General features: G+C 38.1%; 1 protein-coding gene across 5 annotated transcripts in view; it reads right to left on the minus strand.

The window, feature by feature from the left end:
* The window catches only part of isoc1 (isochorismatase domain containing 1), a 39,714-nt gene that overhangs the window by 9,650 nt on the left and 15,064 nt on the right, over positions 1-15,000 (minus strand). For 3 of the 5 annotated variants that reach the window (XM_016536688.1, XM_016536689.1, XM_016536687.1), the window contains exon 5: positions 10,779-11,949. In XM_016536688.1, coding sequence (XP_016392174.1) covers positions 11,803-11,949 — 147 coding nt within the window. In that variant the 3' untranslated portion in view covers positions 10,779-11,802. Of the gene's footprint in view, positions 1-10,778; positions 11,950-15,000 lie in introns of those variants that run through there. The other 2 variants (XR_001638313.1, XM_016536690.1) reach the window with 2 other exon arrangements.

A 15,000-nucleotide genomic window follows, 5' to 3' on the forward strand; every position in this document is an offset into this window, starting at 1 on the left:
TTAGCTTTATGGGTTAACATTACATTAAACAGTCATGTGGTTGGTTTTGATATTGGCTGTCATGAGGCCATTATAATTGTGTCATGAATATTTTTCTGACCACTTTTATTCAGTGGTACAAGTTGAATTTGTCATTAAGTGTTAATACTCTGTCAAATAATTTTATAACAGCATCATGAATACTTTTCTTTACCTCAACTACAGTGGTACAAGTTGAACTTGTCATTAAAATGTCATTAAGTGTTAATAAGTGTTAATACTCTGTCATTAAATGTTAAGTGGTCTTACTCTGTCAAATCATATTAAATACAGAGTATTAACAAATCATATTAAATACCTTAACAAAATGCAACAGACACGTCAAAAGATTATACTTAACTTTATGTATGTGAACAATACATAAAAAGAACAGAACTTGTTCTTCCTCACACAGAGGGTTCTGAAATTCTGACATAATGAAAAAGAAAAAACGAACAAAAAATAATTACCAGTGCTTCCTCAAACAGAGGTTTACAAAATAATCTCAACACATATATTTAGTGTTTTGAAGGGAAAACAACAGGATAACTTGTTCATGAAAAAAAAAAAATAAGTGTACTTATGCATTATTGGGAGGAGTTGTCCACTTTTTTTCTTTGCTGTGATGGTTTCAGCCATCTCTTTTGTTATAGCCCTCCTGCAGCGCTCTGCAAACTCAGAGACCTTCTCATTTACGTCGTCTGTGGGGAGCAGCTCCTTAAATGTGTCTGGATATGTGATTGCTAGCTCAGCAATTATAGCTGTTCTTGCAATTGTGTTGCGGTCAACATTAATTTTGGCGAAGGCTTTTTTCATGGATCCAAACTTGGTGAATCTCTTGAGGGCATTCTTGTAGCGGATAGAAGAATTATACTTACCCTGCTGGTTCACTGTGCATTCTCCTTTCAATTTACATAATAAAGGCTTTAATTTTTTGACATTACAGACTTTGAGTTTTTCCTCAATTGCCAGGCTATTTTTTCAAACAGAAAAATATTTTTTTTTGTTTGTTTGTTTTTTTAACAACAGGAAGAAGCACCAAGAACCAGCACAGTAAGCGGTGTCCTTTCATATCTGACAGCCTATATCTAACACAACTGGCCTGGGTGGAGGATGCACACCGAATCAGCATGGACAAGAGTAAATCAAATAATCAGCTTTTAATTCACAAAGTATCATATAACAGGAAGCGTGAATCTTCAGAAGGGGTCAAGGCCAAAATAACAAACAAAAGAAGAACTAACTAAAACATTAATTAGACAGTAACTTACCTAACAAATCAAAACCCAAACAAAATACAATACTCTCCCCTTACTCCCTAGCGGTCAATAAACAGGAGATAACAAGGGATCATAAAGTAAATAAAAACCTCCTCCCTACGGCTTCCGAAACAAACACAAATTAATAACACCGGAACGAAAAACTCTCACTCAGAATGGCAGCAACCCGTGGTGCACTACGTAAAAAATGATGAAGCTGTGGAAGAATTTCTTCATTTTACTCCAGCTGACGGGTTAGATGCTGAGTCGCTTTTTACTACTGTCAAAGAGACTCTTAGTAAATGTAACATTGATCACACTGCCTGTATTGCTCAGTGTTATGACGGCGCTGCCGTGATGTCTGGTGTTCACAACGGGGTCCAGGAGAAATTCAGAGAAGAGGTCCCTCAGGCAATCTACATTCATTGCCACGCACACCGCCTCAATCTTGTTTTAGTGGACTGTGTCAGAAACGTGAAGGCAGCGGGCGATTTTTTTGTTATTGTGCAAGACATTTACAAGTTTTTCTCAGGCTCATTTGTCCATGCTCATTTCACTAAGAAGCAAAGGGAATTTGAGCCTTCACAGCAGCCCACTGAACTTAAGAAACTGTGTGATACGAGATGGTACTGCCAGTACCACTCGCTGTGGGCACTGCAAAAAGCCAGCCATCATTGCATCCTTAAAGGACATTAAATCGCAGCCAAATTCACGCAGATCGACTGACGCGTTGGTCACTACTCTCACTCATTGATGCTGAATTCATCCTTCATCTTATCCTTTTTGAGGATCTGTTCCGCTCTGCAAAGTTTATGTCTGACACTCTACAGTCCCCTGATCTTTTGCTCGAGACTGCCACTGACCTCGCACACTCAGTCATCACCAGCATAAAAGAAAAGCGCACGGAGGACTCCTGGAGAGCCGTGTGGAGCAAGGCAGAGGCCCTTTGCGCAAATGTCGGCGTCATCATACCACCGCCGCCCCTACAAGAGAAGAGGCAATCTCAAAAGCCTCGCCATCTACAGGACTTTATAATTGAAGCTCCAACCGAACATCATCCATCCATGTCCTCTTCGGATAAACTCCGAACATCCTCATTCTACCCTGTCATTGACCGACTCATGAATGAAATGATCCGACGGTTTTCTGCAGAAGCAGGTGCAGTTCTCATTGGAACGTCAGCCCTCAACCCCAAGCATGCCACATTCCTTCAAAAGGAGAGCCTTGTGCCCATGGCACAGCACTATGGAATCAGAGAGGACAATCTGCTGGCTGAGTTGCACCAAATGCGCCGGCTTTTGGAAAGAAAAAAAGAAAAGGGGGAAACAGTTAGCAGTGCACTGGAGTTATTATCCATGCTTAAACCTTACAAAGACTCCTTCGCGGACATTTATAAACTTTTACGCATATCTGTCACTGCCAGTAACCTCTGCGTCATGTGAGCGCAGTTTTTCCTGCATGCGGCGTGTAAAAACATACCTGAGAAACAGAATGGCAAACCCTCGACTCAGCAACCTTGCTTGCCTGTCCATACACGCAGAAAGAACCAAGGCCCTGGATGTTCAGAAGATCATAGACTCATTTGCGCTAAACCACGGCAACAGACGTATCGTCCTTCTGTAGGCTATATGCAATCCATTACATAGTCACTAAGGTTGTGATGTGGTGTTCGTTTTAATGTTTTATTTAAGTTTTAAGTATGCACAGTTCTGATTATGCATATAAATATGTATTGTGTTGTATCTTTGTTTGTTTTTGAGAGTTCCTCTGTGAACTATATATAAATATTGATAAAAATATCCACAATATTAAAATATTGATCAAAATCAGTGCATAGACTGTAAAAACAAGACCAAAACGACCATCTTCATTGACACTGCCGTATGAAAAGAACATCCAAAATGTTCTTCCTGAAGTAAGTATTGCTGATTGATTCAAAAGTTCCTTCCTTCCTTTCTGGGTCTTTCCCTTATTCTTTGATGATTCATGTTTGATATCCTCCTTTGTTTCTCTGAGGTTTTAGTCTGTGATTAACTTCATACAGGCCTTGGTCTGGAAGGGTCTCAGTTTGAGAGTTGTTCTCTCTGGGGCAGTTGTGTGGTCCTTTAGGTTGCTCTCATCTAGTTGGCTTCTGCAGTTTTTTAAAATAACATTAAAAGTAAAATAATCAGGAGCTCATCCTGTTGCTGCTGCTCAACGGAACTCTCCTCCTCTCCTTCTCTCTCTCTCTCTCGTACGCATGTTTGTGGAGCGTGTGTGAGAGCTTAGTGAGTGTGAGCGCGTGTATTTGCTTTTGTTGTGTGTTTCCTTACTTTTTTCTTTCTTTTTTTTTACTTCTAAGTTTGTTTATTTGATTTAGTATTTATCTTGTGTGTGTTTTGTTAGTGCTGCCTGCTTTCTTAGAAAGCATGGCAGCTCAGGGTGGGAATGGGCTTGATTTCCTCACACGGCGTCACGGAGTCAAGATAGTATCCGTGGCGAGTGTGGAGGCTTGCTGTCTGGGTGTAGGAGAAGTTGTTGGCCATCAAAATATTATCTCTGCATCCAGAATGAATAACGCGACCGTGATTTTTTTGAAGTGAAAGTTTTATAGATAAAATTAAAGTTTTGTACAGTGATGTTGAGAACACACTTAAAATGATTGGTGGTTTATGCACTCCCTTTAAAGTCTTTAGAGGTGTGAGGCAGGGATGCCCGCTCTCTGGAATGTTATATTCATTAGCAATTGAACCTTTTATATATATAGAAAGGGCAATTAAACTTGAATCTATAAAATGCATATGACATTCAGGTCATCATCCTTTTGCATTGTTACTATTTAAAATACAATTGACCCTTCGCAATTCTTCATGAACAATTTAATTTTTTTAAGTATATGGATGATCTGTAAGGTATGATGCAATATGATCGAAATTATTCAAAAATACAGTAAAACACTATTGTCAAGTCACGTATAACATAAGCAGTTTTTTTTTTTTTAATAAATCTTTTAATTGCATTACTGTGTAATTTAACATCTAAAAATGGCAGATCAAAATGTTTTGCAATCAAAGCCCAAATAAGAACAATAACCAATACATGTTAACACTTTATGAGAATGTGGTAACACTGTATTTTAAGGACCAATTCTCATTATTAACTAGTTGCTTATTAGCATGCATATTGCTAGCATATTGGTTGTTTATTAGTGCTTATAAAGCACATTTGATGCCTTATTCTGCGTGACCGTATTCTATATCCCGTAATACGCCCCCTACCTAAAATTAACAACTACCTTACTATTAATAATCAGCAAATTATGAGTTTTTTCAACATAATTGGACCCATGAAACCACTGAAAGCTCAAGTAGACGCTGTCAAAGTGTAAAGAACGTAATGTCTCAAGCATGCATCTTTCCTAGCTGTGGCACAACCGGAAATGTAAATAGGACAGGACTCTCTCTCTCTCTCTCTCTCTCTGTGCGCATGCGTGGGCGTTTGTGGAGCGTGTGTGAGAGCTTAGTGAGTGTGAGCGTGTGTATTTGCTTTTGTTGTGTGTTTCCTTACTTTTTTCTTTCTTTTTTTTTACTTCTAAGTTTGTTTATTTGATTTAGTATTTATCTTGTGTGTGTTTTGTTCGTGCTGCCTGCTTTCTTAGAAAGCATGGCAGCTCAGGGTGGGAATGGGCTTGATTTCCTCACACGGCGTCACGGAGTCAAGATAGTATCCGTGGCGAGTGTGGAGGCTTGCTGTCTGGGTGTAGGAGAAGTTGTTGGCCATCAAAATATTATCTCTGCATCCAGAATGAATAACGCGACCGTGATTTTTTTGAAGTGAAAGTTTTATAGATAAAATTAAAGTTTTGTACAGTGATGTTGAGAACACACTTAAAATGATTGGTGGCTTATGCACTCCCTTTAAAGTCTTTAGAGGTGTGAGGCAGGGATGCCCGCTCTCTGGAATGTTATATTCATTAGCAATTGAACCTTTTTTAGAACAATTAAGAAAAAATGTACAGGGTTTTACTGTGCCAATGTTTGGAAAGAGTATAAGTCTCTCTGCATATGCTGATGATGTTTTAGTGTTTGTCAGCCAACAGAGTGATGTAAAGGTTTTAATGAGTGTACTTGATGATTTTAAAGAACTGTCTTCGAAACTTTTATTGGACCACTGTGAAAGCAAACATGTGCCTAACGAAAGAGATGTTTTAACAAAGATACAAATGGAAACGGTGCATTTCAGGCAGGTCTAACAGTGATTTACAGGTAGCCTACAGAAATGTAATACATTATGCTAATCAGAAACACTATAGTCGTTATATCTTTTTTAAAAGTTCGAGAGCAGTGAGTGATTGTTTTTTCTTTGATCAACATTAGAAATGCAGACAGCAGCAGGATTATTGGAGTTCTGTTCTTGGACTATTTCAGAAATAGAACGAGGAATTGCCGCATCCTGTGTAGACAATATCACTGATTATAATGGCTTCTATTGTCTTTTAAAACATTGCGTCACGCGCGGTTCGTGTCCGGTTTCTTTCTCAGCTGTTCATGTTTACTTAAGAACCAACTACTTCACTAGGATACTCACCGAGACGGGCATTTTTGACAGAATTTAATGTGAATTTGTCCGTCCAAGCGCAGGAAGGAAGCAGAGCTCAAGACGCAGTGCTTCGGATGTTTAAACGTCCCTCACAGCGTGAGAGTAACGCGTGTCCTTTCGCGTGTTTTAGTTCTTGAATATTTAGACTGCAAAGCCTTAACGCTTATGCTCTCATGACATGCACTGTTAGGGCTTATAAAAATGTTACCGGCCATCTGGCGACTGACACAGTTTCATATCCTCACCAAAGCCCATTTTTACTCGGATCCGGCACTTGGCGAGTGTTATTTTAGGCCCTGCAGGTAAGGTATTGTTGGACCTAGGGATGTAACGGTATGAAAATTTCATATCATGATTATAGTGATCAAAGTTATCACGATTATCAATATTATCACGGTTTTGTTCAAATTAGATGAAAACGTTCAAAAAGAACTGATACACACACTGAAAACATTTCAATAAGTTTTATATTTGAAAATCAACAAACAACAAATACAATTAGCAGCTATATGCACTTTTTTTAGCATAGATACGCAAATGTCCTCATAGACACTTATGCCACTTTAGACAAAGACACTGCATACCAATTTTCAAGTCGATCGGACCAACGGTTGCGTAGTTATAGCTGTTTTTCTGTTTTTTCCTTCTTATAGTGCCACCAAGTGGCAAAGCTGCGCATTTTTTTTAATATTACCAAAGATTGAGCTCCTACACATGCGTATCGAGTTTGGTGAAGATATCTCATTCCATTCATGAGTTAAAGCCATTTTAGTAAAATTAGCCCCGCCTCTTTTGAACGATTTGGCGCCCCTTTGCGACCGTGAGTTGAAAGTTCAAACTTTTTTTGATAATTATTCATAAACACTGTCCATAGATTATTTCTGCACTGGTTTGGTTCTGATCGGGCGAAAAACCTTGTTTTTTTTTTGATAATTAAAGTCCAGAGAATTGTGCTGCAGTGGTTTGATCGAGATTGAGCAAAAAAGTAGGTTTTTTACGTAATTGAGAATATTTAATGAACGATTTGATTGACAGCAATGGTTTTTGAGGCAAAGTTGCTCGTTATGAGGAGATCTATCAAATGATATGCATATTGTGGGGATGACTGAAATTTTTTCGACTCTACTTGACTTCATCCTAAATTAAAAAAAATAAAAACATAAAAAAAATTAAAAAAAATTTGCGGACGCGTCGAGTATAAATCAGCCTTGAGCGTGTGTGCGTTAGATACAGTGAAGACAGCGCTTTAGTTTAGAACTCTTCTAATTTATTATTTTTTTAATTGTAGAGAGTGTTAATTTGTGCAGTGATAACCTACCAGCAATGTAAATGATTTTTAAAATATATTAGAATGAGTACATTACAATATAAATGTATTAGAACGAGTACATTATTATTTATGGGCTTAAAAACAAGATGCAAACAATCAGAATATTGTACCTGGTGGGGAGTGCCCAATGTAAACATGAAACATATGCCATTACCGATATTGTACTGTGGTACAGTTATGGAGGCCCTTCATAATGCAGAGGTCTGGCCTGCTCTGCCAATAATTAGAAATGGCACTATAGTGTGCAGTGTTTAATAAATAGCTGTTTTACTAAATTCTGCTGAGGTGAAATTCAGTGCAGTCCGTATAGTGATACGTATCGTATCGTGGCCTCTGTATCGTGATACGTATCGTATCGTGACTTTGCTGGTGATACACAGCCCTACAGTTTACACTGTAATTCTACAGCAGAATACTGCTAATATGCAGTAATCTGATGGCATTAACTGTAACTTCACAGCTAAATACAGTAATTCTACAGGAGCATACTGCTAAATCACAGTAAGGAATAACTATCACAGTATGGAATAACTGTGAGGTCACAGTATACAGCTGTCATTTCACAATTATTTACTGTAAAAACGATACAGTAACTTGCTGTGAAAGTAATGTAACTAGTTTACAGTAATTTACTGTGAGTTTACGGTCAAATCTTTTACAGTGTAAGCCGTACATACATGTACCATCTCTGCAAAAACATCAGCAATGTACACTTTTAAATAGAAAAAAAAACCTCCTTTAGACTGGGCTTGAAATAACACATTTCCCAACCAGGACACAGCACAATGTGTTCAGTAGGTGAGCCATGCTGGCTACTGCTGCTTGCTATTGCTAACTCTCTCTACCACATGGCTTTACTTAAGGAAACCTAAAACACCCTAGCGGTAAGGAAGAAAACTGCCCACAAAATTCTTATTAACAGGCTCATGTCTGGCCCACACTGGGCCATCATTGGATTAATGTAGGCAGTCCCATAGTGTGGGCTGCTCACAGAGAGCCTGCGGTGAGCCCAAAGCACTGGGCCTGTTTTAGGTTTGGTGTGGGCTGGCCCTAGCCCACTGTGCCTGCAAAAAGCCAGCATGGGCCCCACAAGGACATGTTTGCAGGGTAGTGACTATTTATTTGATTGCCATGCTGCCTCCTTTATGCTGTCCATTTCCTATTTTCTGTCATATGATCAGTCACATGACAGGCAGACCCAGAGTTACTTAAAGACAGACACCATAGGTCTTCAGCCCTGCTCCTGGGGACCCACTGTGCTGCAGAGTTCAGCTCCAACCCTAATCAAACACACCTGAACCAGCTAATCAAGCTCTTCAGGATCATGTGTAAAGTCACAGGCCAGGTGTGCTGAAGCAGGCTGGAAATAAACTTTGCTGGACAGTGGGTCCCCAGGAGCAGGGTTGAAGACCTATGATACACACATTTAAATAGTTAAGAGGAATAAAATGACTAAGACAATATGTAAACCTATTAAAACTCAAATATACAGAAAATCGTTATAATATATTGAGCAGATTAAAACACGTGTCTTATGTGACAGTGTCACAATACAATGTGTAGCACTCAAAATCTACAGTATGTAATATGTAATACTCTATTACACACACAAAATGTTACATAAAGTTGGTCTGAAGCAGGAGTAGATGGACAAAGAGGCTGGCCAATAGAAAACTATGAGTCGAGTCTTGAAAAGACAAGAGCTTAGATGAGGAGCAATATGTAAACCTATTAAAACTCAAATATACAGAAAATCGTTATAATATATTGAGCAGGTTAAAACACGTGTCTTATGTGACAGTGTCACAATACAATGTGTAGCACTCAAATTCTACAGTATGTAATACTCTATTACACACACAAAATGTTACATAAAGTTGGTCTGAAGCAGGAGTAGATGGACAAAGAGGCTGGCCAATAGAAAACTATGAGTCGAGTCTTGAAAAGACAAGAGCTTAGATGAGGAGCTGCGATGTGTATTTAGACAGGATTGTCTGATGTTATACAGCAAGAACCTGCATAAGGTAGTAAACAGTTACGCTGCAGTCAAGAGTGGAAGAATTTAACATTTAACACTTGATCTTATACAGCACAGTTGTAAGATAAGACAGTCACTTGCTCTGGGAAAGATCCTTCTTCATGACTGGTTTGATTACCAAACTTGAACATTAGCTTTCCATTGAATTTGTTACGATTCAACAGCTTTTGTAAGTGTAATATAGTCCATTGTCACAGACGCACACTGCACAGATGGCAAGTTCTTCACTTATACAGTTTTTACTTTAATATGATGTTTGCAATTTACATTTCAACACAACTGTTCTCGAATTTCACGACAGTGTTGGGTCACTGAAAGTAAACGGCATATGTGACTATGCATTATTTTATGAGCGCTCACATCCTAGCTAAGCTCTGGTGCAACCAAATTAAGTACAGTTAGTTAGTTACTAACTAGCTAAGATTTACTGAGCCTCTAGTTCACTGAACGTCTAGACTTCTTGTTCTGATTTACGTGAAATCTTACCCACGTCAGTGCACAAGATGTGGGAAAAATATAAACACTGTGAATAAAACGTAAATGTGGATCGCTGATGAAGCTGTATTTACATGGCTGGAAAAGGTGTCACAAATATGGCCATAGTGTGAACTGTCTTGCCTTTCAATGGATTTGATGTCAGCCTGGTGTCAGATGCTGTTAAAGCGGCCCAGAGTCATAAAACTGTGCCGTGCCCCAGATCCCAGAGCACCCGGTCATGGCAGCACCACACTTCAACGAACTCCCACACAAAGCCTACATTTAAATGAGGAGATAAAATATGAGATCGTCAGTAGAAACCACTCAGATGGGTGTGTGTCCTGCGTTTAGACTGCTGTAAAACACACACACCTCTGTTGTCCTTGAACTCTCTGCGTGGAAGACCCAAACATTGTAGAGACCCCAGACTCCCCACCACCTCCGCCGCACACACATCCATCTCTCACTAGGTGTAGAGGTGGTGGGGATGTAGTTCTTTTTTAATTAAGTACTTAATCAGTTTATTTATTTTGTGAAAATTAGCCACAAGGTAGCATTATAAGCTAACTTAGTTTTTCACCACCGACTCCAGAAACATTAAAACTACAATACAAAAAAATCCTCTGAAAGTGTCCGTGAATCAAATGGCCATATGCAGATGTTCCCAAAAAAAACACTTCACCACTACAAAAATAAAAATCCAACTTGTGCTAGACTGTTTGTTTGATTGGCATGACTTTTTGTGCGTATCATTAAAAAGTTATGTTTTGTTTGATTCGTTTCTTTAGTAGATACAATTCAATGCATTTATCAGGCATTGAATATTATTAATATTCTCTGAATGCAAAGTGCAATCTTCATGAAAATGAGACGGACAGCATTTCTTACATTCCACCAGCAGGAGATGCATTAATTACATCTTAACTCAACTGTTCAGTGGAGGAAAGCTGAATTACACCACATTTCAATCATACATCTATTGTGTTCTGCTAAATTTGGAAACTGAGGTAATATTTCTTCCATTTCTCAATGTGCTTGAACACTGATTACTGCCATATGCAGTTATACAATCTAATTGTTTTTGGACTTTTATAACATTTATTCGTATAAGATCAATACAGAGCAGATACAAAAGAAAGAAAGAAATTGTATCTGTGCTTAGTACAATCAGTAGTGACTGTTCATCAATAGGCACCAAATACACATTTTTTCCCAATACAGATGTACACAACAAAATGGATGCTGATTTCAACAAAAATACACACTTACACACAAAAGAAACATCAATAAATCAAACTTTAAATGACAATTCAGGAAACCTCTCTGCCACCTTGGGTCTGAGCAATACATTAAATTAAACCAAATCAAACAGTGGGGTAAGAAAATGTCCACGAATCTACACAGAAATGTCACTTTCAGGAAATATGTAGCACTGTTTGCAGATCTGATGCTCTCACTCTTGAAAACGACTCTGTAACAGTAGGTCTTAAAATGATATTCTGCTTCCACTGAAGAAGCTTCAGCTTTCTGGTAAAGGTGTTGCTCTTGTGACACATAAGAATATTTGACAGTTCTATTGATTTCAGTAACTTGGCTAAGCTGTAAGCAGGAATCAGCACGTGTAGACGAGAGGTAGTTTGATGTTCATACCGTACAGGTTTAAAATAGAGAAACCGAGCACAGAAGAAAAACAACCATCTCTTGGGAAGGGAAGAGATCGGAGCACTCTAAACTAATGCTTTCCACTGCCTTACAAAGTCAGGGACGATGTGGATCAGTCATCCACGGACTCAAATATCTAAAACAAAACCAAAAAAACCCATACCAACTAAAGCTACAGAAGAAACTTCTAATGACATCCTCGAGCTGTACTGACTCTATACACCATACATTCAGAGCGAGTGTTTGCAGTTCTGCTCGTCTGGAGACAGACACGATTCAGTAATGACACATGGATCATCTGCTTTGATACAACAGACTTTGAAATATACATTTTGGATTATATGACTGTAAATGAAGCCCTTTCAGTACTAGCAGGTGTGCTGGTGGGTTTGTGTGGCCTGTTCCAGTGTGTGTGTGTGCCGAGGGAAAGACTGGGCCGATCACACCTTGGAGAGCAGGCCTGACTCTGGAGCGCTGGCTTTAATGATGTTCTGGATCTCTTTGAACTTTGGGTGCTCTTTATCAGCCACGAGCTGCAGCAGAACAGACTCGCTGGTGGTGACGATGACTCCCGCGCGCGCCAGCCGCTGAGAGAGAGAGAGAGAGAGCACACACAAGTGTTAGCTTTGCAGCCCTCACTGCCCACAGACCGTAGTGCTTGAGTGGCCAAAGACCATTTGTGGAGGATAGTGACAAAACAAATGCTGCAATTATCTTTTAGTTTGCTTTTCGCTCTTTGTATTTTATAGCTGTATATGTATCTGTAGGTTGTATACAGGGCTTGACATTAACTTTTTTGCTCAGCATCCACTGTGGCTAATGGTTTTCAAAAATGACTGGCCACTCAGCATTTTCACTGGCCACAATTTTATTGTTGGAAATGACATTTTATATACAGTAACTAAAGTTACTGCATACTAAAATTGATTTAAATTGATTTCAAGGTCTTTTTTTGCCTATATAAAGGGCAGTTTTTTCTTAACCTTATTAAACGCACGCGTCATCTTTCATATCAAATTCTTACATTTTATTAATAATTTCACTTCATCTAATAAGACACTATAGGGCTGTTACCAATCAAATGAAATCATTATGAACAAAACCGATCTTTCCCCTGCAGAAGAAACAGAAGCGGCTGAAGTGTTTAGATGCATTTACACACACAGTTTAATGAAGCATTCACACTGCAAAAGTACAACAGCATAAATAATACGAGCTTGCTGTTTTAAATCTGTTTTTTAATATACAAATATGAAATGTTGGGGACAAAATGCAAAGATAAGATACTTTTAAATATGAAAGTAAACCGCCAGTAGATCTTAATCAGTGAGTCATTAATTCAAACGATTCGTTCAGACGGCTGATTCATTTAAGAATGAAGTGAGTGCCTTTCTTTATGAATCACTGAATCATTGACTCAAATGATTCTTTCAGAAACGCTGAATCATTCAGTAACAGCGCTGTGTGTCGCTCAGAGACGCGCGACTGTTTTGCTGCGATCTTTGTTTAAACTATTTTTGTTAATCAAATCGAGCAAAAACAGTCAACACTGACAATATTGTACTAAAATGTAAGTCACTTAATATGAACTACTCGTTTGAACTCTTGTATAAAATCAATGTCAAATTTGCAATCATACTGGTTTTCAAGGAAAACTGCACTTTCTTGGTCGTGTCATGTTGCTTAACTAGGCTATATCATGTATTATTATATTAATAAAAAAACTAAATTTTTACCGCATTATGCTGCTTCTGTGTGCAGTTGTGATCATTTGTTTTGATTTCTCCACGATCCTCAACTCAGGTCAGTTGTCCGGTCGGGCAAGTAAGATTCGGTTTCACTTATCTTGGATGTACAGTAAAGCACTTTATGACGCTTGCTCTAGAAAGGTGCTCTAGAAATAAATGACGTACTACTTGCCCTTCAGACAATCCACATTAATGTCAAGCCCTGTTCCGGTTACGACCACAGAGATTTTTACAAAAACCAACATATGTAATAGAGTGCATATATATCGATCAAAATGCTCCTCTCTAAAGTTACTTTTTTTGCTGACTAACAGGTTAATGGTCATTGAATGTCCACCCTGAGGAAAATACACAAGCTGTATTAATGACGTCTTTCTGTGGATGAAATGCTGATTGAATTATTAGATGAGTCATGATTCATTTCAGTAAGTTTGTGCTATAACTAATAGTGAAGAGGAAGAGAAGATCGAAACTGAAGCATTCAGCGATCTGTCACGCCACATTAAAGAGCATCAAAACTAGGGATGTAACGATTAACTGCGAGCCGGTTGAAAATCGATTCAAATATGTGACAATTCAAATCGGTTGAGATGCTAAATAAATCGCGATTCATTTAGGGGTAGTTTATGAATCCATGTCTGAGGGGAACTTACTGTCTTTAGAAAAGTTTAGATGCAGGGCTCTACAGTGCGACTAAGACTTGCCGCCACCTGCTGGCAGTTTTAGTTTCATTTTTAAAGTATCTTTTCAGTTATTTAAATCATTTAATATTTCTATATTCAAAATTTTATATTTAAAACATTAATATCATCATGAATTTATGGATTTAATTGCACTCATTCCACTTCTGAGCCTCATTAAATTTCTGAAAGTACACCAAGCCTCTTTTGTGTTCTTCTGTGCCACCTCTACAAATTAATTTTGTTAATACTGATTTCATTTGATTGGTAACTTATATTTCTTATTCTACTTGTTCTTATTCTGTTGTTTTAATTAAAAAATTTTTTAAAAGCTTATAAAATATACTTTTTAAAAGATTTTTACAAAAGATTACATACTTTTAATACAGTTAGAGTAGTTTCATGCACATATTTTTATGCAGTTTCACAAAACTGAAGTCAAACCATTCTGTTTTTGCTTCAAATTTCAAAATTATACAATCTAATTTAGATTAAAAACTGCTCGTGTTGCATGTATGCAGCATCTTTGTTTGGAGCATGATTAATTTTAATCTCTAATTTTAAATGGAAAGAGCACAGACAAAGCCTTAGTTTGTTTATATGAAGAGATTTATTTTATTTGTGTTACTTATTAAAAAAATAATAATAAAAAATCGTGAATTGAATCGAATCGTGAGTTGAGTGAATCGTTACATCCCTAATCAAAACCACATTTATTGCTTGAATTTTGTTATAAAACTGACAGAATCTGAAAGCCAAGGCTTTGATTCACATCAAAAGCAACAAAGCACAAGGCTCATTGTGATTACTGGATGGCATCGTGTTTAGTGAAGTTTTGTTCACGCATAAACTGAAAACAACATAGACTAAGAGACCTCGGTTCATCAAAATAAAGATCACAGTCAAACACGCCATCGCAGAAAGATTACACATCTGTTCACAGACTTTGGTGCATCACTGGAAAGAAAGCGCTCAAATGGGACCCGACTTGTTGGCGTTCAGAGATTAATAAATGACCTTTCCTCTCATTTTGTTCTGATTTTTTAGCGGTGTCTATCGATTACACAGCAGCAGATGATGTAACGCTTCACTCAGCTCACGATATGATTCACTATAATACTGATTTCACCATACCATTCTCACTTTGGTGCATCACTGGAAAGAAAGCGCTCAAATGGGACCCGACTTGTTGGCGTTCAGAGATTAATGA

The sequence above is a fragment of the Sinocyclocheilus rhinocerous genome, unplaced genomic scaffold (assembly GCF_001515625.1).
Source record: "Sinocyclocheilus rhinocerous isolate Xijiao unplaced genomic scaffold, SAMN03320098_v1.1 scaffold3777, whole genome shotgun sequence".
In the NCBI taxonomy this organism is placed as follows: Eukaryota; Metazoa; Chordata; class Actinopteri; order Cypriniformes; family Cyprinidae; genus Sinocyclocheilus; species Sinocyclocheilus rhinocerous.